Source organism: Coenobita brevimanus, chromosome 94, assembly GCF_032717465.1.
Source record: "Coenobita brevimanus isolate Jiangsu-jjx chromosome 94, ASM3271746v2, whole genome shotgun sequence".
Lineage (NCBI taxonomy): Eukaryota > Metazoa > Arthropoda > Malacostraca > Decapoda > Coenobitidae > Coenobita > Coenobita brevimanus.
In genome coordinates this window covers 13,319,318-13,340,904 of record NC_137047.1, presented here as the reverse complement: position 1 = coordinate 13,340,904, position 21,587 = coordinate 13,319,318, and the positions used below count along the sequence as shown (strand labels likewise).

The 21,587-nt window shown below is 43.4% G+C and overlaps 1 protein-coding gene across 1 annotated transcript in view; it reads right to left on the bottom strand.

The window, feature by feature from the left end:
- The window catches only part of LOC145413007 (uncharacterized), a 468,549-nt gene that overhangs the window by 266,446 nt on the left and 180,516 nt on the right, over positions 1–21,587 (bottom strand). Inside the window, exon 15 of the mRNA XM_080282828.1 lies at positions 3,773–3,890. Within this exon, the coding sequence (XP_080138954.1) occupies positions 3,773–3,890 (118 nt within the window). The remainder of the gene's footprint in view (positions 1–3,772; positions 3,891–21,587) is intronic.

The window sequence follows — 21,587 nt, the reverse complement described above, 5'->3', positions numbered from 1 at the left end:
ATTTACTCGTAGCTTGCGGTCTGTTAGACGCTGAGTGGCCATAAAGAAACACAACTCACGGTGACTGGGGGACTTAAGATGTTTGGTAGAGAGGCGGACGGCCACTGCCACCGAACATGTACTAGTGACTTGCGGTCTGTGTTACAGTCTCAGGGACAGTTAGGAAAGACTTAACCAGATGGGCGTGCGAGTTTAGACATTGGGTGGGGATGGGGGATGCGTACAGACGTTTTGACCCCGCTTCTGGGTTACAGTCGTATTACTTGGGTGCTTGAGGTTCGTTGGAAGTGATCAGACAAGTGTGAGACATTGACCATTCAGTACAGGGGCAGACAGATATTTTAGCTTTGGTTGTGGGTTATGGCCTACTTCCCACTCACAGCTTGAGTCCAGCGGTCATGATACCAAAAGTTTGAATATGTCGGCTGGCCAGCCGAAGTTCTCGAGGACTTATACGTCTGGATAATAGCAAGTAAATTCAGATAATGGTTTAATACGGCCAAGGTCTAGCTTCTGGAAAATGAACACATCCGAATACTGCACGTCCAGATGAATGAGGGACTACTGTACAGTTATACGGGCAGGAGAGAATGTTGAATGACATAACTGAAAATTGTGGCGAAAAAATACCGCATCCTACATGGTTGGATGCAACCTGCGTCGAAAAAGTGCAATGGTTGGATTTCACTTGGAGGCAACTTGTGTCACAAAAGTGCGAGTGGTTGGATTTTTTTTGTCAAGCCTTTGTGTATGAGAGGGTTAAAATTAATCCATACAAATAACTACATACAACATCTTATTTGGGAAATCTTATTGTGAAATGGTTGCTGTAATCCTTATAATAAGAGTAGTTTAAAATGCATCATCTATAATGAATGCACTCACATGGCCAAGCAGCTACCAGCTTTCAAAAGCTTAACTCGCCTCATCCCAGCAGATTTTTAACCAATGTCCTCCCCCAATCCCCGCACATTTTCTTTTCCTTTTTTTTTTTTTTTTTTTGCTAAAACCTCCCCTTTTTATGAGAAACATTGAATATTCATAGAGATATCACTCACCTGAGCTATAAAATGCCATTACAGGTAACAATACCCTCACCTGGCTGTGTTTTCTTTGGGGCCTGGCTCCAGAGAAAACATGTTCTATGGGAGGGGTAGCTATTTTAAACCACTCATAACAGGTATTTATTTATTTGGTAAGAATTTATATGTAGCACAAGAGTACTGTATACTGATTTTCACACAGTAATATTGGCGATATAAGCATTGTTTCACTCACCAAACACATCAACATACCGCACCTTTTATGGCGACATTACCTGATCATCATTTCTGACTGTTTCTTCCTCTAAAGCTATGTAAACTTTGTCTTCCACATTGTCATCAATTGGGGAATCACTCTGGCCTTGAATTTTGTACTGTGGCACAACATGTCTTTACTGGCCAGGTCACTGGTAACAGGCGAGTTGCTGAGACAATGGCGTGAGGGGGTGGGGGGTCACACGGGGTAAGGCATTGTCCCCACCTGGCATCGGGTAGAGGAAGGTGTCCTGTGTATATGTACCAAAAGCCACGTGCGAAAGTTGAAAAATGTGCAAATGACAGACCTTGCAACTGCGGCTTGTTTATATATGTCAACGGGAGTCACAGTGACAAAACGTTCGGATGTATATATACATTAACGGGAGTCGGTGGGTTAAGGCTCATCTCATCTCAGACTAAATCAAACAGGCTATAACTACAGGCTCTTCACACCAACAGCAGTTACATGGTTAAGCGGTCTGACTAGTTTTATGTTCTACTTTTATACTCTTCAATCACATCTGAAATTTCAAATGTGTCTAGACCATCTGATAAACCTTATAGGGCCCCATTTTATAATTAATCCATACAAATAACTATATATAATATCCTATTTTGGCAATCTTATCGTCAAACGGTCATTGTATCATCATCCAATCCTGTGTTGCCCCATAAGGAGCGTAGAAGCCCAGGGCTAGGCAAGTTGACCCTGCCATTTGAGAAGAGAGTGACCAGCCTCACTCATCCCTGAGAGACATTACATTAGGAATAAACCACAACCAACCCTTGGATATAAACCTACACAGGCTCAAACCGACTGGAGCACCTTAATTACCCACTAAACCACCAGGTGCCATAATTTGGTTATATGGTTATCAACCAACTTAGAAAAAGGTTTCCCAGTGTACAGGAAACCATTTGGCTTGTCACTCAGTGTAAGTCATCCACAAAGAGAAGGAAGAGGAAGGAAAAAAGGAAAGAAAGACAGAAGAGGAATGACGGAAAAAAGAAAGGAAGAGAGGACTGGGCAGTCATCCGAGAGCAGCACTACATTGAGTCAGCGGATGGTGAGCTCCCCCACCTACCACTGAGGGTTACTGTAACCCTTAAAATACAAAATACTGTAATATAAAAAACATCTAAATATACAGTATTAAAGAGCCGTGTTGTTTGTTTGTCCTTCAATCATGCCCAAACCAAGGGCCAGAGACCCTCATATCCACATATATTCTGAATTAGGGTGACCCAAGGATGGTTTTATGAGGGATCAAAATTCAGATCTGAGTCATTTGAGGTCACCAGTAGAGTGTTCGCCTTTTTGGCCCGGGCAACGCCAGGCACCCCTGCAGCCCAATTTTTGGCATGGAGACTCATATGACCTCCAGCTCGGACACAGGCTATGTGAGGTTGACTTCCGAGGTCATTTGAGGTCACCGGTTGGAGGTCTTCTGAGGTCAACGGTAATAGTAAAGAAGTGCGGGCAAATACTGTGTGTTAGTCCGTGAATGCTGAAATAGAAAGTTCCTGGACCTCTTATAATCCCTCTTCAAAAGCATAAGAGGTACATGGTCCTTCTGGAGTAGAAAGGAAGATTGAACCAGAACAAATAGGATTAGAGTGTTTGCCATTTTGACCCAGGTAATGCCAGGTACCTCTGCTAATCGTTTATGATGAATCCACTTGGACAACCGTTCAGCTGCCAGCCTTCAAAAGCTTAAGGCTCATCTCTTCTCAGAGTAACTTGAATAGGCTATAACAGCAGTATCTTAATGCCAACAGCAGTTACAAGGTTAGGCAGTCTGAATGTTTTTACTATTTTCTACTTCTACACTCTTCAATCACATCTCTGAAATTTCACACAGACACTCAACTGTCTAGTTTTGCTAATCCCTGAGCAGACCCAGAACCCACACCCAAGGCTTCCTGAATTGATTTTGCGTGACTGTTTATATGATAAGGTGATTCCTGGTTCTCACCACCCCCTCCTTTTTAGCCAACTCAATTGCACACAATATGTATGCAGTATTCTTTCTCCTAACCATAAGGATACCTGAAAGAAAAGGTTTAAAATCCACATGAAAAGTTTGTATGTGTGAAAACCTAAGTTTGGATTCTAAATGAATTTATTTATGTCTTGAGGTCTCTCCCTAAAAGTGAACAGTTATATGGCAAGTTAACCAGCTTATAACCACACACTGCTCTCACTTTCATGTCTGTACCTTCCATAATTATAAGGTAAAGTTATTTGCCCTAAAGGTCAGGACACTGAGGTCAGAATAAAATCATAAAAAATTCCCTACTGAAGAGACAAGAGTATTATTAAATATTTTTATTCAATTACTTATACCAGTCTGTTGGAAGCCATAGTATATTAACAAAATAACAGGGTACCACAGTGCAGAGGTTATTTAAATTTCACGGTGTATCACAATAAATTACACTATGAGATCATTTACAGTAAGGGTACTCACGTTGGGTCATATATGAAGCCATCCTGACACTCAACACGGCACTCAAAGGCTCCTGGAGTATTGTGGCATATCTGACCTGGCAGGCAGCTGGCACCTCCTCCATCACACTCATCTATGTCTGAATGGAAAAATTTGAAAACAGAATTAAAGGACTGGGTAACCATATAACCATATTATGGCGCCTGGTGGTTTAGTGGATAACAACGGCACTCCAATCGGATTAAGCCAGTGAAGGTTTATATCCAAGGGGTGGTTGGGGTGTATTGCTCACGTAATGCCACTCAGGGATGAGTGAGCCTGGTCACTCTCATCTTAAATGTCAGGACCAACTTGCCTAGCCCCGGGCTCCTACGCTCCTCATGAGGCAACGTAGGATCGGATGATAGATGGATGGATGTTAACAATTAGACTGTGGTCTGTTCTCTAACCTGGCTAACATCCAGTGTAACACTAACTCCAAACTGCATAAGTCTTTCCGTCTTTCTTTCCTTCATTCTTTCCTCTTTCTTCTGCCTATGGGTGACTCTACATTGAGTGACAAGCCAAATGGTTTCCTGTATACCAGGAAACCATCTACCACACTGGGTGGTAACCATATGACCAAATTATGGCGCCTGGTGGTTTAATGAGTAAATACGGCGCTCCAATCGGACTGAGCCAATGCAGGTTTATATCCAAGGGATGGTTAGGGTTTACCGCTCACGTAATGCCACTCAGGGATCAGTGAGGTTGGTCACTCTCATTTTAAATGTCAGGACCAATTTGTCTAGCCCCAGGCTCTTATGCTCCTCATGGGGCAAAATAGAATTGGATGATGGATGGATTGGATTTTGTACAAAATTTGAAAACAAAGAGAAGACTTATCAGCAAGTAATTTCTCAAGTCGTTACAACAGACCCTTTGTAAATGCAGTTTATGAACTTTTTAAGCACCTGAATATTCTGAACTTTTTAAGCTGGTAATATTCTGCTAACTATTTTCTTTATCTCTCCGCTATAATGTCACCTACTTCCTTCCCAAGAGAGATGGTAAGACCATACAGTATTCACTTCCTACTTAAATCCCCTTCATTCCTTTAAAAGATTAATTTTTCTAGTCCGAATAGGTCATATCAGCATCACACCATTACCCCTCCAGCTTGGGGATTGTTTCATTTCGTTTAGGTTTTAAAGGCTCCAACAAGCTTGCGTGCATCAGCCTTGGTCACCTAAAGCCGGCTCTCCATGCTGATCAATCCCTAGCAGCCTCCATATTCAGTCCCTTATCCCTGAGGTAAGGCTCACTGAGTTCACCCAACATCTTTTTCATTCTAGCTCTCTCAACCCTACCCTTAATGTTAACACCTCTCACTTTCTGCACCCAATTGTCATCCCCCATCCTCTCCACATACTCAAACCACCTCGATCTACCCCTCCTCATCACAACACCAATACACTCCAGTCCCATTAGTTTTTGTCATTTTCATCTTTGAAGGCTCATGCTTGCATGCATCAGCCTTGGTCACCTAATGGAGGTTCTAAACTCTGTTCGATCTCTGGCAGATTCCCTATTTAGTCCCTTAACCCTGAATTCACACTCTGACCTCATCCCTGGTCTTTTTTGGTCTACCTCTGGCTACCCTACCTCCAACATTAACACTTCTCACTTTCTGCACTCAATTACCATCTCTCATCCTCTCCCCATGCCCAAACCATCTCAATCTACCACTCCTCATCACAACACCATACATTCCAGTCCCAACCTACCTCTCAACTTGTCCATCGTAAACCCAGCTCCCCCAGGCCTTGCTTCAAGGATGAACTGCACATCCACCTAATCACTGCCATTTCTGTATGTTTGAGCCTGTAAATATCTCTTCCTTTACTGCTGAAGTCTCACTATCCATACAGCATTACACTCCTAACACATGCCACATACAAAGATCCCTTAGCATGGGGGATACAACTTTCTCAATGTCTGGAGAGGCAACAGTTCCCTGAACTCCTTCCAACCACTACTCATTCCAGCCACAGAGCTAGCTCCTGCTCCACCTCCGGCACATAACATGTCTCCCAAATAACATACCTCTTCCACACACTCAAGAGACTCACTAGCAAGTTCAAACCTTTCACACCTGGCAATATCCACATGCTCTCCCTGACAGACGGCACACATGAAATCAGCATTATGTCACAGTCTACCTCTAATACCACTACATCTCTCATGGATCCACTTATCACGAACACTGCACAAGATGGTATTACTTCCCATACTCTTGTGACAAATCGCACATGGCCACTCTCCCTCTTCCTTGACAGTACCACCCCCAGCCCTAGGAACCATCACTTTCATTTTATCTGCTTTTACAGTACTCTTAAGCCCTTGTGCCCCATATCATCTCTCCACCTCCTAAATCTTTCCACCACCTCCCTTTCATTCTCTGCAATCAACACAAAATCATCAGTATACAACATCTCCCATGGGAGCCCATTTCTGAAGTCATGTGAGAGGGTTTCAAGTACTATGACAAACAACAAGGGGCTCAAGACTGACCCCTAATGTACACCAATTCACAGAAAACTCATCACTCAAATCTCCATTCACCCATACTTGGGTGTGAGCATCCACATACATGGGCACAACGACCCTAACCAGCCACTCTTCCAACTCAACCTTTCTCATTGCCCACTTCACCACCTCCCTAGGGAATCTGTCAAAGGTCTTCTCCAAATCAACAAAAACAAAGTACAGTTCCCTTTTCTTTCCTATATATTTTTCCTGAAGCTCTGGAACAATGAATATGGCATCAGTGGTCCCTCTGCCTAGCATGAACCCAAACTGCATCTCATCAATATTCAATCTTTCTTTAATTATACCTTCTAGAACTCTCTCCATTACCTTCATTATCTGGTTAAAACCTTTATGCCTCTATAATTTCCTCTTTCCGGGGCATCACCCTACCCCTTGTACACATTTACAATTACACTTTTCAGCCAATCTGGGACAACACACTCGTATATCGTTTTGTTTCCTTTTGAAGGCTCCAACATGTTTGCATGCATCACCCTTGGTCACTTATGGCTACTCTCCATGTTGTTCCATCTATGGCAGCCTCCCTGTTCAACTCCTTAACCCTGAGGTCATACTTAATGACCTCGTCCCATGTCTTTTTTGGTCTACCCCTTGCAAACCCATCCCCAATATTAACGCTTCTCACTTTCTGCACCCAATTATCATCCCCCAGCCTCTCCACATGCCCAAATCACCACAATTTACCTCTCTTCATCACAACACCAATACACTCTAGTCCCATCCTACCTCTCAACTCTTCCATCATAAACCCAGCCTCCACAGGTCTTGCATGCAGGGACGCACTGCACATCCACCTAATCATTGTCATTTCTGTATGTCTGAGCCTGCAAATATCCTCTTCCTTTACTACCCAGGTCACATTACCATACAGTATTACACTCCTAACACATGCTGCATACAAAGACCTCTTTGCATGTAGGAAGAACCCTCTCAATGTCAGGAGAGGCAACAGCTCCCAGAACTTCTTCCAAGCAGTCCTCACCCTAGCCACAGAGCTAGCTCCAGCCCCACCTTCAGCACATAACATGTCTCCCAGATAAGACAACTCTTCTACACATTCAAGAGACTTACCAGCACATTCAATCCTTTCACATCTGACAATCTCCACCTCCTCTCTCAGACATGCCGCACACATAAAATCAGCATTATCTCACAGTCTACCCCTAATACCACTACATCTCTTATGCACCCACATATCACAAACATGGCACAAGATGGAATTACTTCCCACACCCTTGCAACAAACTGAACATGGCCACTCTCCCTCTTCTTTGACAGTACTGCCACCAACCCGAGATATCATCACTTTTGTTTTATCTACATAATCGTATTTCTCAGGTCAGTGACTAATCTCACTCCTACATCTCCTGAGGTTTTCAACATTTCAGCAGCCAACCCAGACACATTGGCTGCTTTCCCCACCTCCATCCTGTCTATTGCCCTGCTCACAGTAGAAGTGTCAATCAAAGGCCGAGGGCCAAACACTGGGTCTGCTGGCTCCAAATCTTCCCTGTCCCAGTTAAACTCCTCAGTCAACAACCAGCTGTAATGCTCTCTCTGTGTGTCTTTAAGATCCCCATTGTTCACCACTACCCTTCCTTCATCAGTCCTCACACACTGCTTACCTATGAAAACCCCATTCTCCTTATTCATCTGCCTTGCAGACTTAAAAATCATGCTCGTATTCTTCCCTTCCTCACAGGTTATCAAGTAAATGTCTCTAAGACTCAGACTTTGCCCTGTAAACCTCTTTTCTAGCCCTACTCTTAGCAGCCAAGTATTCCTCTTTTTTACCATCCTTCTTCCACTCCCAGAAAAACCTTCTTTTCTCCTTAACTGCAGCTACTACACCCTCATCCCATTACCAAGTCACTTTATGTCTTGGTGGGCTTCTTGTCCCTCCATATACTGAATCAGTAACTCTCAAGAGGTTGGTCTTGAGGGCTCTGTACTGTTCATTAACACTTCTGTCCACATCCCCCTGTTTGGCCACCACTCTCCTCCAGGGGTGCACCCAAGAATTTTCTAAAGGGGGGGGGGGAGGCATTAGCCAGTTTTTCATGTTTTGTTGTCATTGAAATATATATAAATTTTTAAAGGACCCAGAGAGCTAATGGGGGGGCCTGGGCCCGGTGGGCCCCCCCCTGGGTGCGTCCCTGCTCTCCTCATCTCACTATAGAAGACATCCTTTACTGCTTGGTTTTTCAACTTCCATATTTTTTTCCTAGATGCCTAGGTCCTCTTTTTCATCAGCTGCTCCTAAACCCGTCACGTCCCGAGCTATTTCGCACCTCCGACACCCCCCAATCCCGAGGTATTTTAGAAATTTTTTTTTTTGGCTAAAACCTCCGCTTTTGGTGAGAAACATCGAAATTTCATAGAGAAATTGCTCACCTGAGGTTTAAAATATTCGATCCAGGTAGCAGTACCTCCTTACCTGACTGGGTTTTCTAACAGGCTGGCACCAAAGAAAATGGGTTCTATGGGAGGGTAACTATTTCACACCACTCATAAACGGTATTTATTTATTTACTTGGTACGAATTTATATGTAGTACGAGAGTGTATTGGTTTTCAAACAGTAATATAGGCATTATAAGCATTGTTTCACTCACTAACTCATCACCATACCTGACCTTCTTTTCCCACATTACCTGATCATCATTTCTCACTGTTTCTTCCTCTGATGCTATGTAAACATTGTCCTCCACACTGTCATCGATTGGGGAATCACTCTAGCCCTGAATGTCTTTATTGCCTAGGTCTCTGGTAACAGGTGAATTACCGAGACAATGGTGTGCGGGGGGGGGAGGGGGTGTTATGCGGTGTAAGGCATTGTCTCTGCTTGGCATCTTCTAGAGGAATAGAGGAAGGTGTCCTGTGTATACGTACAAAAAATCATGCGAAAATTGAAATAGGTGCAAATTAGAGACCTTGCAATTGCACGACGTACCAGTACGTCGTCGGGACTGGCAAATGCAAAATTTTGCAACGTACCCATACGTCGACGGAACATCTCGGGTTAAGCACCATGTCACATATCAATAACTTGTGTTGCTGCACACACTCCTCACTCCCTATAACTTTAACATCCCTCACTAACCTCCTATTAGCCCTCCTGACTAGGAAATAATCTATCTGGCTGCTATTTCCCCCAGACTCGTACATAATCAACCTACTCTCTCTTTTCCTAAAATGTGCGTTGCACACAATCATGTTCACTACCTCCCCAGACTCGAGTATCCTTCCCCCTTCCTCATTTCTTATGCCATATCACATCCCCCATGTATTCTGTAAAAGGCCTTCCCCAAATCAACAAAAACAAAGTACAGTTCCCTTTTCTTTCCTATATATTTTTCCTGAAACTGTGGAACAATGAATATAGCATCAGTGGTCCCTTTGTCAGGCATAAACTCAAACTGCATCTCATCAATGTTCACTTTCTTTCAAATCATACCTTATAGGACTTTCTCCATTACCCTCATTATCTGACCCAAAAGCTTTATGTCTCAATATTTTCCTCTTTCTAAAGCATCACCCCTCCCTTGTGCACATTTACAGTCACACTGTTCAGCCAATCATCTGGGACAACACACTCATAATCATACTTATCAAGTCAGTAACTAACCCCACTCCTATATCTCCTGAGGCCTTCAGCATTTCAGCAGTCAACCCAGACACACCTGCTGCCTTCCTCACCTGCATCCTGCCTATTTCCCTGCTCACAGTAGCAGTAGCAGTCAAAGGCCAAGCCCCAAGCACTGGATCTGCTGGCTCCAAACCTTCCCTGTTCCAGTCAAAATCTTCATTCAACTATCGGTTACAATGCTCTCTCCAGGCATCTTTAATATCCCCACTGTTCACCAATATCTTTCCTTCATCATTTTTCACACACAGTTCACCTATGATATCCTTGTTTTCCCTCTTCACATGATTTACCACATTAAATAACATATTCTTCCTTTCCACACTATTAAGGTTATCCAGTAAAAGTCTCTGAGACTCAATTTTGTCCTGTAAACCTCTTTCTCAACCCTATGCTTAGCAGCCAAATATTCTTCTTTATTGGCACCACATTTCCATTCCCAGAAAACCTTTTTTTCTCCTTAATTGCTACTTCTACACCCTCATCCCACCACCAAGTTACTTTATGTCTTGGGGGGACCCCTTGTCCATCCACACACTTAGTCAGTAACTCTCAGGAGATTGTTCTTGAGAGCTCCGTACTGTTCATTAACACTTCTGTCGACTGCTCCCTGTTCAGCCACTACTCTACTCAACTCGTTAAAGAAGGTATCCTTTACTGCTTGTTTTTTCAACTTCCATATTTTCCCCCTAGGTGCATAGGTCCTCTTTTTCATCATTCACTCCTTAAGGACCATGTCACATATCAATAATTTGTGTTGCTGCACATACTACTCTTTCCCTATAACTTTAACATCTCTCACTAACCTCCTATCAGCCCTCCTGACCAGGAGTTAGTGTATGTGGCTGCAATTTCCCCTGGACTCATTTGTAATCAACCTACTCTCTCTTTTTCCAAAGTGTGTGTTGTACCCACTCATGTTCATTGCCTCTCCAAACTCATGTATCCTTTCTCCTTCCTCATATCTTGTACAATTTGCACATCCCCCAGGTACTCCTTCATATCCTTGAGCTGCTTCACCTACATGAATATTTAAGTTCCCTCCCAAAACTATAATCTCATCATCCCCCATATCAATTACTACATATATTAAGTCATCCCAGAATCTATCCTTCTCTATTTCATCCAAGCCAGCCAGTGGTGCATATATAAATGAAAATATCCCACGGAACAAAATTTTCACCACACTCCTTTCTCTCACTTTCATTACATTCATGACATATTCCACCCATTTCTCCTTAACAAACACACCCACACCACCACATCCATCTACCCAACCCTGCGGACCTGGAGCGGTGGCATCTTTGTCGTGGGTCTACCCCCCAGAGGCTGTCGAAGAGAAGAGGACAGTATGGGGACCAAACCACCACAACCCCCCCCCCCGGCCCCTCACGGGGCTCGAGTACCTGGGAGTGGCTTCGGTCGCCTGGGCAAGTACCACATCTCCCAACACAACACACACAACAACACCGTTTTTTCTACACTGAGAAACGACTCCTCGGTTGTCATTTCTTGACGACTTCTTCTAGCCGGGGACGTTGAGAGCAATCCAGGACCCACCAACAAATACATATGTCCAACATGCTCAAAACCTATCACGTCGAGGCAACAGACAAAGGGTTCTGTTCAGTGCAATTCCTCCAAGAACTGGACCCATTACACCTGCACAACACTTGCATCCAGAAAACATTACACAAACACCTGGACCTGCTCCTTATGCTCCTTCTCCCCACCCATCAACCCCCCCTTCCAATCCTACTCTTGCTTCCTTCACACCTCCACAGCCAAACCCACCGACCCTTCCCACACCATCCAGTCCCCCAACTCCTCCCATTCCAACCCATCCTAATCCACCTCAACCCTTACCTCCATCACAACCTCCTCCTTCCCCTTCCCCTCCACCCACACCACCTCCCCCCACGTGCTGCAGCAGCCAACACACATCGCACACACAACATAAACATCCTTCAGTTAAACATAGATGGCATAAACACTAAAAAACATGAACTCACACAATTCATCAAACAACGGAACATACACACTGCCATCTTACAAGAAACAAAACTACACAGAGCACAGAAAACACCAACATTTCATAACTTCACCACCATTTGACAAGACCGGGCCGACGGCGGTGGCGGTGGACTCATCACCCTGGTACACAAATCCATCAACTTTGCAGATACCAGTGCACACACAAAGTCACTCCTCTCCCCACATGACACCACAACAGAAATACAATAAATTAAAATACACACTGGTAACAAATCACACATAACAATCGTTAACACATACATTCCCCCCCAGTCATCCCCCACAGTACCACACAATTACTCTCCACAGATACACCATATCACTAACATACCCAACATCATCCTGGGTGGTGATTTCAACGCCAAGTCGTCGGCCTGGCATGTCAACAACCCTGACAGACAGAGGGCTGGTACTACAATCCTAGACATATCATCTTTTTATACTGAATAATCTAGACCAACATACCCATATCCCACACCAAGCCCTTTTCCTCCCATCATTCCCAGACATCACCTTCTGTTCCTCAAACCTCGCCCCCACTACATCATGGAGAGTGGTCAAACCCCTAGGTTCTGATCACCTCCCAATCATCATCATTACCAAAACCAGAATCACCCCAGCTGGCCACAAACACACATACACTAATTATAAGAGAGCCAACTGGGAGGCATTTGTAACTGAGACAGAACAACATTTCGAAACACTAAACAGTACACCTATCACAAACATCAACACTGCCGTGCACACTTCCAATGTGATTCTACAAAATTCAGACAAAAGACACATCCCTAGAGGCAACAGAGACACAACACCAACTTCACACCAGAAATTCAAGGCCTCATCAGACAACGGGACACACTGCGACACTCCCCAACACCCCATACACAAGACACCGTACAACAAATACAAGAACTCAACACTGAAATACACAATGAAATCTCAGAAGAGCAAACACTAAACTGGAAAAATTACCTCCAAACACTTGACCGGAATAACTGAAACTAAATGGAGAGGTGAGAGTGTGAGAGAATGGGAGTATGGATGGGATATATGTGCAGGAGTAGGTGAGAATGAGAGGGCAAAAGAAGGAGTATGTATAGTTTTGAGTAAAAGATGGAAGAAGAGCATACGAGAGTATGGATCAGTTGGGTCAAGGATTGTGTGGGTAAGACTGAAAGTTGGAATACAAATGTGGGCGACTGTGTGTGTGTATGCGCCAACGCAAGATCGTGCAAGCAGAGTGAGAGAAGAGTTCTGGACAAATGTGGAAGTGTGCATGGAAAAGTCTGGAAGGAATGAAAGAGTGTTTTTGGTCGGTGATATCAATGGTAAAGTAGAGAATGTGAAGGTGGATGGAACAGTTGGTGAGTGGGGTGTGCCTGCTGGGATAGATGAGAATGGCAGTACGTTAGTGGACATTTGTGCTGGGAGGGGGTTGGTGATAGCCGATACCCTCTTCAGGCACAAAATGATCCACAGGTATACATGGCGAGTGATGAGAAGGGTGGGTGGTGAACTGAATGAAAGGAAGGCAATGACTGATTATGTGTGCATCGATGAAAGGATGCGAAAATGTGTAATGGATGCAAGAGCTTATAGAGGTTGGGGGAGTGGACTTTCTGACCACTACTTGGTGGTGGCCAGAATCAAGATCCAATTAAGATGGAGGAATAGAAGAAGGGAAGGATGGGAAGAAGGAGTATTTGTAAGGAGAGTGGAAAGGTTACAAGAGGATGAGAAAAAGGCAGAGTATAAGAGAGAAGTGGAGGAACGATTGGGCAAATATGAATTGGAGCAGATGGGGGATGTAGAAGGTGTGTGCAGGATATTCACAGAAGAAATATGTGCAGCATGTGATGTGGTGTGTGGGATGAAGAGAAGATGGAGGGGTGTGCAAGGAACAGTGTAGTGGGATGAAGAGGTGAGACAGGCTGTGGCACAAAAGAAGAAAGCATACAATGAATGGATGAGAAATAGGGGTGTGGAAGAAGTTGAGAGGCGGAAGAGAGAGTTATATGTAGAAAGATAGAGAGAGGTGAAAAGATTAGTATGATAAAGTAAGAAGAGAGCGAATGAGGAATTTGGAAGAAACTTGAGTGTAAAGTGGAGGGACTGTAAGAAAATGTTCTGGAAAGAGGTGAAAAGAGTAAGACAGGGTGGAAGAGAAGTTAGCAGGGGAGTTAAAGATAAAAATGGTAGATTAATAGTGGAGAAGAGAGAAAAAGTGAGCATATGGAGAGAATGCTTTAAGGAATTGTTGAACATAGATGATGGAAGTAATGCAAGTTTAAGTGGCTGGGGAATGGCTGGGAGAAGGAGGGAGGTGAGAAGACAAGAAGAAATCAGTAGGATAGAAGTCATGGAAGCAATGAAGAAAGTTAAATTGGGGAAAGCCCCAGGAATTGATGAAGTGTGTGGTGAAGTGCTGAAGCATGGGGGAGAGATAGTAGTAGAATGGATGTGGAAGATGTGCAGATTGGCCTGAGAGAAAGGTAGAGTCCCGGAGGATTGGAAGTCAGGTATAATTATTCCCTTGTACAAAGGAAAAGGGGAAAAAGAAGTGTGTGGTAATCATAGGGGCATTTGTCTTCTCAGTATAAAAGGAAAAGTGTATGGTAGGATACTTATTGACAGAGTTAGAGAAAGAACAGAGGAATTAGTTGGAGAAGAACAGGGAGGCTTTAGGAAGGGAAGAGGTTGTGCAGATCAGATATTCATTCTTAGATCTTTAATGGAAATGTGTCTAGAGAAGGGAAAGAAGTTGTATGCGGCTTTCATGGATTTGGAGAAAGCATACGACAGGATAGATAGACAAGGATTGTGGAAAGTATTAAGAATATATGGAGTAGATGGGATGTTGTTGAATGCTGTGAAGAGTATCTATGATGGTGCGAAGGCTGCAGTGCATGTGGATGGTGAACTGAGTAAATTTTTCTCTTTCAAGGTTGGGTTGAAACAGGGATGTGTCATGTCTCCATGGTTGTTCAAGCTGTACATGGAGGGGGTAATAAAAGAGGTACAAGGTAGGGTAGTGGATGTTGGAGTGGCCCTGGTGAGAGAGGGAAGTGTTTGGAAACTCCCTGTACTGTTGTTTGCAGATGATACTGTGTTGTTGAGTGAAGACGAAGGAGAGCTGCAAGGCTTGGTTGATGAGTTTGGGAGAGTGTGTAAGAAATGGAATCTAAAGGTGAATGTAGGGAAGAGTAAAGTGATGGTCTTTGGGAGAGGTGAAGTCAGTGAATGTACAGCGAGGTTGGATGGTGAGGAATTGGAAAATGTATGTTTAAGTACTTGGGTAATGTGATGAGTAAGGATGGAGGTTTGGAGGGCGATGTGCATGAAAGGGTACAGCAGGAAAGAAAGGTTGCTGGTTCCTTGAAAGCAGTGATAAGAAGCAGGGAAGTGAGCATGGAAGTGAAAAAGTTACTACATGACAGTATTGTTATACCAACTCTAACGTATGGAAGTGAAGCTTGGACGTTGCTGGAAGGACACAAGTCCAGAGTGAGAGCAGTGGAAATGAGTTATTCAAGAGGAACCTGTAGAGTCACATGGAGAGACAGGCTGACAAATGAGGATATAAAGGAGCATTGTGGTGTGGATGTGGATGTGATAGGAAGCGTTAGGAGGAATACACTGAGGTGGTTTGGCCATGTGGAGAGGATAGAGGGTGAAAGACTGATGAAGAGAGTGTATGTGAGTGAGGTGGAAGGGGGAAGAGGGAGGGGGAGGCTGAGGATGAGATGATGGGATGGGGTGGAGAGGTATATGGGAGAGGGGTGTGCGAGTTGGGATCAGGACAGTGAAATGGCGGGGGACAGGGCGACGTGGAGGCGATTTGTTTGTGGCCACCCCAAACGGGATTGAGGCGTCTGGCAATAGATAGATACACCTGACCACAAACCAAACATCAGCAAACTCTACAAAATACTAAACAGCATCACACAATCACATGCTGCCATCACAACAACAGACACCTTACCCTCAAACAAACAACAAGCAAACACTCTCATCAATCACTTTTCACAAGTCAGCCATCTAAACCCCCATCCCGAAGACCAACGTATCATTTGACGTAGGAAACAGTTCCCCACAGACCCATACTACGCACCTTTCACTTACAACCAGACGAAGCACATCATTAACAACCTCAAGCACTCATCTGCCTGTGGACCAGACAACATAAGCAACATTCACCTTAAACACCTTGGACCACAAGGCATACAAGCACTCACCAACATATCAAACTACAGCTACTCACACAACATAATACCCAACATCTGGAAGCATGGCATTATCATCACTATCCCTAAACCCAACAAAGACCCCACATTACCCTCCTCACATCGCCCCATCACACTCCTCTGCATCCCCTTTAAAGTCACTGAACGACTGGTACTACAACTAGTCACACCTCACATTCCCCTAGCCCAATACAACATGGCTTTAGGCCACTACACTCCACAAACACCCTTCTTACAGACCTTACACAGAGAGTTTTCGATGGCATGATTTCAGCTAGGCCACCACAAAGAACACTCCTAATCACACTAGACATCAGCAAAGCTTTTGATGCCATCCCCCACCACAACCTCACAAACAAAATACTCAACACGAACATGCACAATAACACAAAAAGATGGCTGGCAAACTACTTAGCAGGCAGATGTGCACACGTTCCACATGCTGGTCAGTCTTCTAACATCAGAAACTTCACAAACGGTGTCCCCCAAGGATCTGTTTTGTCCCCTAGTCCTATACATGCATGACATACCCACACCCCACACACCACAGATACACACAGCTTCCTATGCAGATGATATAACACTTACATGTACACACCAAAATGCAAACAGAGCTGCACACATCATGCAACCTTACCTCAACACAATACATGAATGGTTCACCACAAACAGGCTAAAAATAGCCCCAACCAAATCTACAGGGACCCTTCTCACAAACTGGACAGCAGAACACAATCACATCCCACACCTCACTATGAACAACACTCCCCTACCACACACACACACACACACAAAATCCTTGGTGTAACATACAATACATCAATGACATTTAAACAACACATCACAAACATTAAAAATAAAATAACACCAAGACTCAATGCCTTGAGGTCACTTGCCCATACAACATTCAAACACAACAAAAAACCACCACCACAGTATACAAACAATACATACGTTCAGTGATGAATTATGCAAGCCCTGCCTGGGCTCCTACCCTCACCAAAACACACTACAACACTCTACAGACCATACAGAACAAGGCCCAAAAAATAATCACAGGCTGCACAGCTCCTACACCCACAGGCCACCTTCATCAAGAAACCAAAGTCCTCAAAGTCAACAATCACCTAGACATGAGAGGCACCCAGTTTCTTGATGCAGCCTCCACAAACCCACAACATCCGCTATATTACATGGCAGCACATCCACCCACACCAAGGAACATCAAACCAACTCCCAGCAAACGATACCATACACAAATACTGTCATCTCTCCCCTCTTGCCCACCTTAGACCAGCTTCCAGAAGCATATCCACACTCAGATCACTCGCCGCTCCATTCAGTCACTTAAAAACAACACACAGCTGCATGCACGACCTCCTGACATCCACCCTTCTGAATCCTATCTCCCTCGTGAGGACAGGGTCCACCTGGCAAGGCTGAGATGTGGGCACCATCCAGCCCTCTTATGCTACCAGAAGAGGCTGGATGACTCTGTTGCTGATGCCTGTCCAGGATGCAACACAACACCCCATGCTATTAAGCACATTATGGAAGGCTGCATTGCACACAATCACCTATGCCAACAACACAACACACACTCTTTGAAAGCTCTGTGGGAAAGCCTGGTCTCAGCCATAGCCTTCCTAAGGGACTCGGGGCTGTTCGGCCAGACTGCCTAGGGAACAACTACTACTGCTACTACTACCCCTCTGCACACGATGTCGCGTTTGCCGTCATTAGGGTGTGGCTGCGCCCATACACACTGACGCTTTTGTCGTCATTAAAGCACAAAAACTTTCATAAGAGAAAAGGCGTCATAGCTTCCCTGCTCCTTGTCACAAGTAATGAGTTGGCAACTGTGGGTCCTGATACTAGCAAGAGAGCAGACAGGTTATTCGGTACCAAATGAGCTGTGAGTGGGGAAGGTACTGTGCAGTTCTATCCCTTTAAATTTCCACTCTTACTCCCGTCCCAGCCATACAACATACATCACTATACCAGTAGTGCTTGTGTATAGTGTTTGGGCATTGTTGTGATTAGATTTGGTGTTTGCAATAGGAAATTTGGTGTTCGTGAAGCATTCCTGGTCGTAATCAGCCGCTGGCCCAATGAAGATTGTGCTACTGTTTCTGTAAATGTCATATGCGTTATATGCATGCCATTATATGTTATATAGTATATATTAGTGTTAAGAACTGTATCTTCATTTGTAGTTTAGTAACCCTGAGAAAAAGTCATCTGTTCTTCAATTGTTTGCAATTTGTAAACAACCACAGACTCAGAGGCCAGGATGAGAGGTGACCGTGGAACAATATTATATTTCAATATCTCTATACTGTAGTATTCTTTTATGTATGCTTGTAGTACAGTATGTGAATGATGTATCATGATGTTACAACACAGATGAAGAAGACCTAACCTGTTTGATTACTGACCTATGCAAATATAAGAAGTTAAATGTTTGAGCTTATTTTTTAGACAAAGAAATTATTACTTTCAGTTTTAAGGGAATGACTGGGATTGAACAGAATATGAAGATGTAATAGAAGAAATTGCTCCAATCGGATTGAGCCGATGAAGGTTTACACCCAAGGGGTGGTTGGGGTTTATTGTTCACATAATGCCACTCACGGATGAGTGAAGCTGGTCACTCTCATCTTAAATGCCAGAACCAACTTGCCTAGCCCTGGGCTCCTACGCTTCTCATGGGGCAACATAGTTTTGGATGATGAATGGCTGGATCAATAGAAGAAATCAAATGTCAAGAAAGAATTCTGGTAATTTCCCTGTAAAGTCCCTGCCTTGGCCCTCTGAGACAGTAAAACTCGGCACATCTCCAAGTAACTCGGCCCATAAAAACTGCAAGCACAGCACATGGGGGCATGCAGTATGAACAAAGAATGAGGCGACCATAAGTATTCCTGTTATCGACAGAAGCTGCAGATAAGTGCCAAAGATTGCCCTGATGACTGTGCTAGTCTCTGATGCACTTCATAAAACACTCCTGGTTGCCTGATAGTGACTTCTAGAATTTCTGTGTGCAATTGCTGACACTGCAGAACTGGTCTGTGCTCACCACTGAAAACTTCATTCTCCAAGCTTCACCTACAGCCACAGGGAACTTCCAACTACAAATAAGTATACACTGAATGATAGTCTTCAGTTCAAATTAGGTACAGTATAATAACAGTTGCAAAATGAGTTATACTGAACAAGCTGTAAGTGACCTGCCCCAGTTACCTGAGGCATATGAGGAAGCCGTAAATGACTGTCTCCAGCCTACTGAGGCAAATGAGGAAGCCATAAATGACTGTCTCCAGTCTACTGAGGAAAATGAGGAAGTGAAGAATACCAGACAAAGGTCTTTAACAGAGAAAGGGCATGAGTACCAAATAACACAGTGTTCAAAGAGGTTAGCATCATGAAGGAAAGCGTGAACAAATGTGGTAAAAGAAATACTGTCAGTTATGAATGATGTAAGTTTGGATCAGCTTAAAGATCATGCAAATGCAGAACAGGGGCAGTTTAATTACGTAGTAAATGCATTTCACAATTTAATGGAAGCAGATCCATGCTTACATGAAAAATTGTCACAGGAGTTAGTCGAAGAAAAAAAAGTGCACACCACCTGTATAAGGAGAATTGACAACAATATGAATGAATTGATGCAGAACACAGAATCAGTATGTAAAGCTCTCAAGGATTCACAGTCTGCTAGGTCACATATTACTAAAGCTTCCAAGTGCTCACAGTCAGCTAGGTCACAAGGTAGTAAAGCTTCCAAGTGCTCACAGTCTGTTAGGTCACAAAGTACTAAAACTTCAAGGCACTCTCACTGCACTGGCAGATCTTCTTCTAGCACCACAAAAAGAGAACAGCTAAATGCTAAACTAGCTAGGCTAAAAGTTGAGCAGCAATTTCAAGACAAGGAAATAGAATACCAGAAATTCTTGCAAGAAAAGGAAATGGAGTACTAGAAACTACTTCTAAGTAAAGATCTGGCTGCTACTCAAGCTGAGCTAAATGCTGTAAATTCAATGAAGATCCTTTAGATTTGCCTGAGAGTGATGATGAGACAGACAGTAAAGAACGGCATCTTCAAAAATTCTTTGAATCACTAGGACTGACAGAAGGTGAGAAAATCAAACCTAGCGTATCAGAACCAAAAGTGACTGTCAACGATTCATCTGTTTCTGCCATGGGTGAATTAGAGATAGAAGTGTCCAAACTAAATCAGACTTTCTTGCACGTGAGTCCAAAGCTTAACCCACATGTTAAGAGTTTTTAACCAGACTCAGAATTAAAACAGTCACAGGCATCAGGTACGCATGATACACCAAGTCAGTCAGTGGACATGAATACAGTATATTAAAAAGTGTGGTAGATATTTTGTCATCTAAAAACACAAGTGAATTACCTCACCCAAAGCCAGAGATTTTCAAAGGAGATTTATTAGAATTTCCATCCTGGATAAAGAATTTTGAAATATTCATAGAGTCACGAGTCACCAACCCGACAGAGAAACTTTTCTACCTAGGAAGGTACACTGATGGGGAAGCCAAAGAAGCTATTACAGGACTTTTGTGTATCCATAATGAAGAAGTTTTCAGTAAGGCTAAAAGTATACTGAAAGTCAGATTTGGCAATGAATTCATGGTGGCAAATGCTTATAGAGGAAAACTGAGTGAGTGGCCAAAGATTTCAAACAATGATGGTCAAGCACTACAGAAATCATCTGACTTCTTGCAGAACTGTTTGACAATAATGAACTCAACAAATTTCCTTAATGTTTTAAATGATCCTCAAGAAAATAGCAAAATCTTACAGAAGTTACCCCCACCTTTAATTGATATATGGAATTCAGTAGTCCACACCTGGTTTTCCATACGCATAGAATACCCTCCATTTTATGCCTTTTGTCAATTCATAGCAGTTGAGGCAAAGAAAGCTTGTCATCCAATCTCATCCTATAGTGCAGTAATGGCAATGAGTCAAAAGCATAACACAACTGCTTCAAAGGGAAAGAAGGAAGGTAAAGCAGAAACAAACAGATTTGGGGTAAAAAGTCTTGTAGCCAACACAACTAGTGTAAAGAAACAGAGGCACAAAATGATCAAAGGGACAAGGGTTACAAGAAACAAAGGATTCAAAAGGACAAGGATGACAATAATCAAAACATCAAAAGGCCACCGTGTATCTACTGTAAAAAAGTACATCAACTGGACACATGTAAAAGGTTCAATGAGCTTAGCAATAAGGAAAAGGTAAAATATGTACAGAAGTCATTAATCTGCAAGGGTTGTCTAAAGTATGGACAT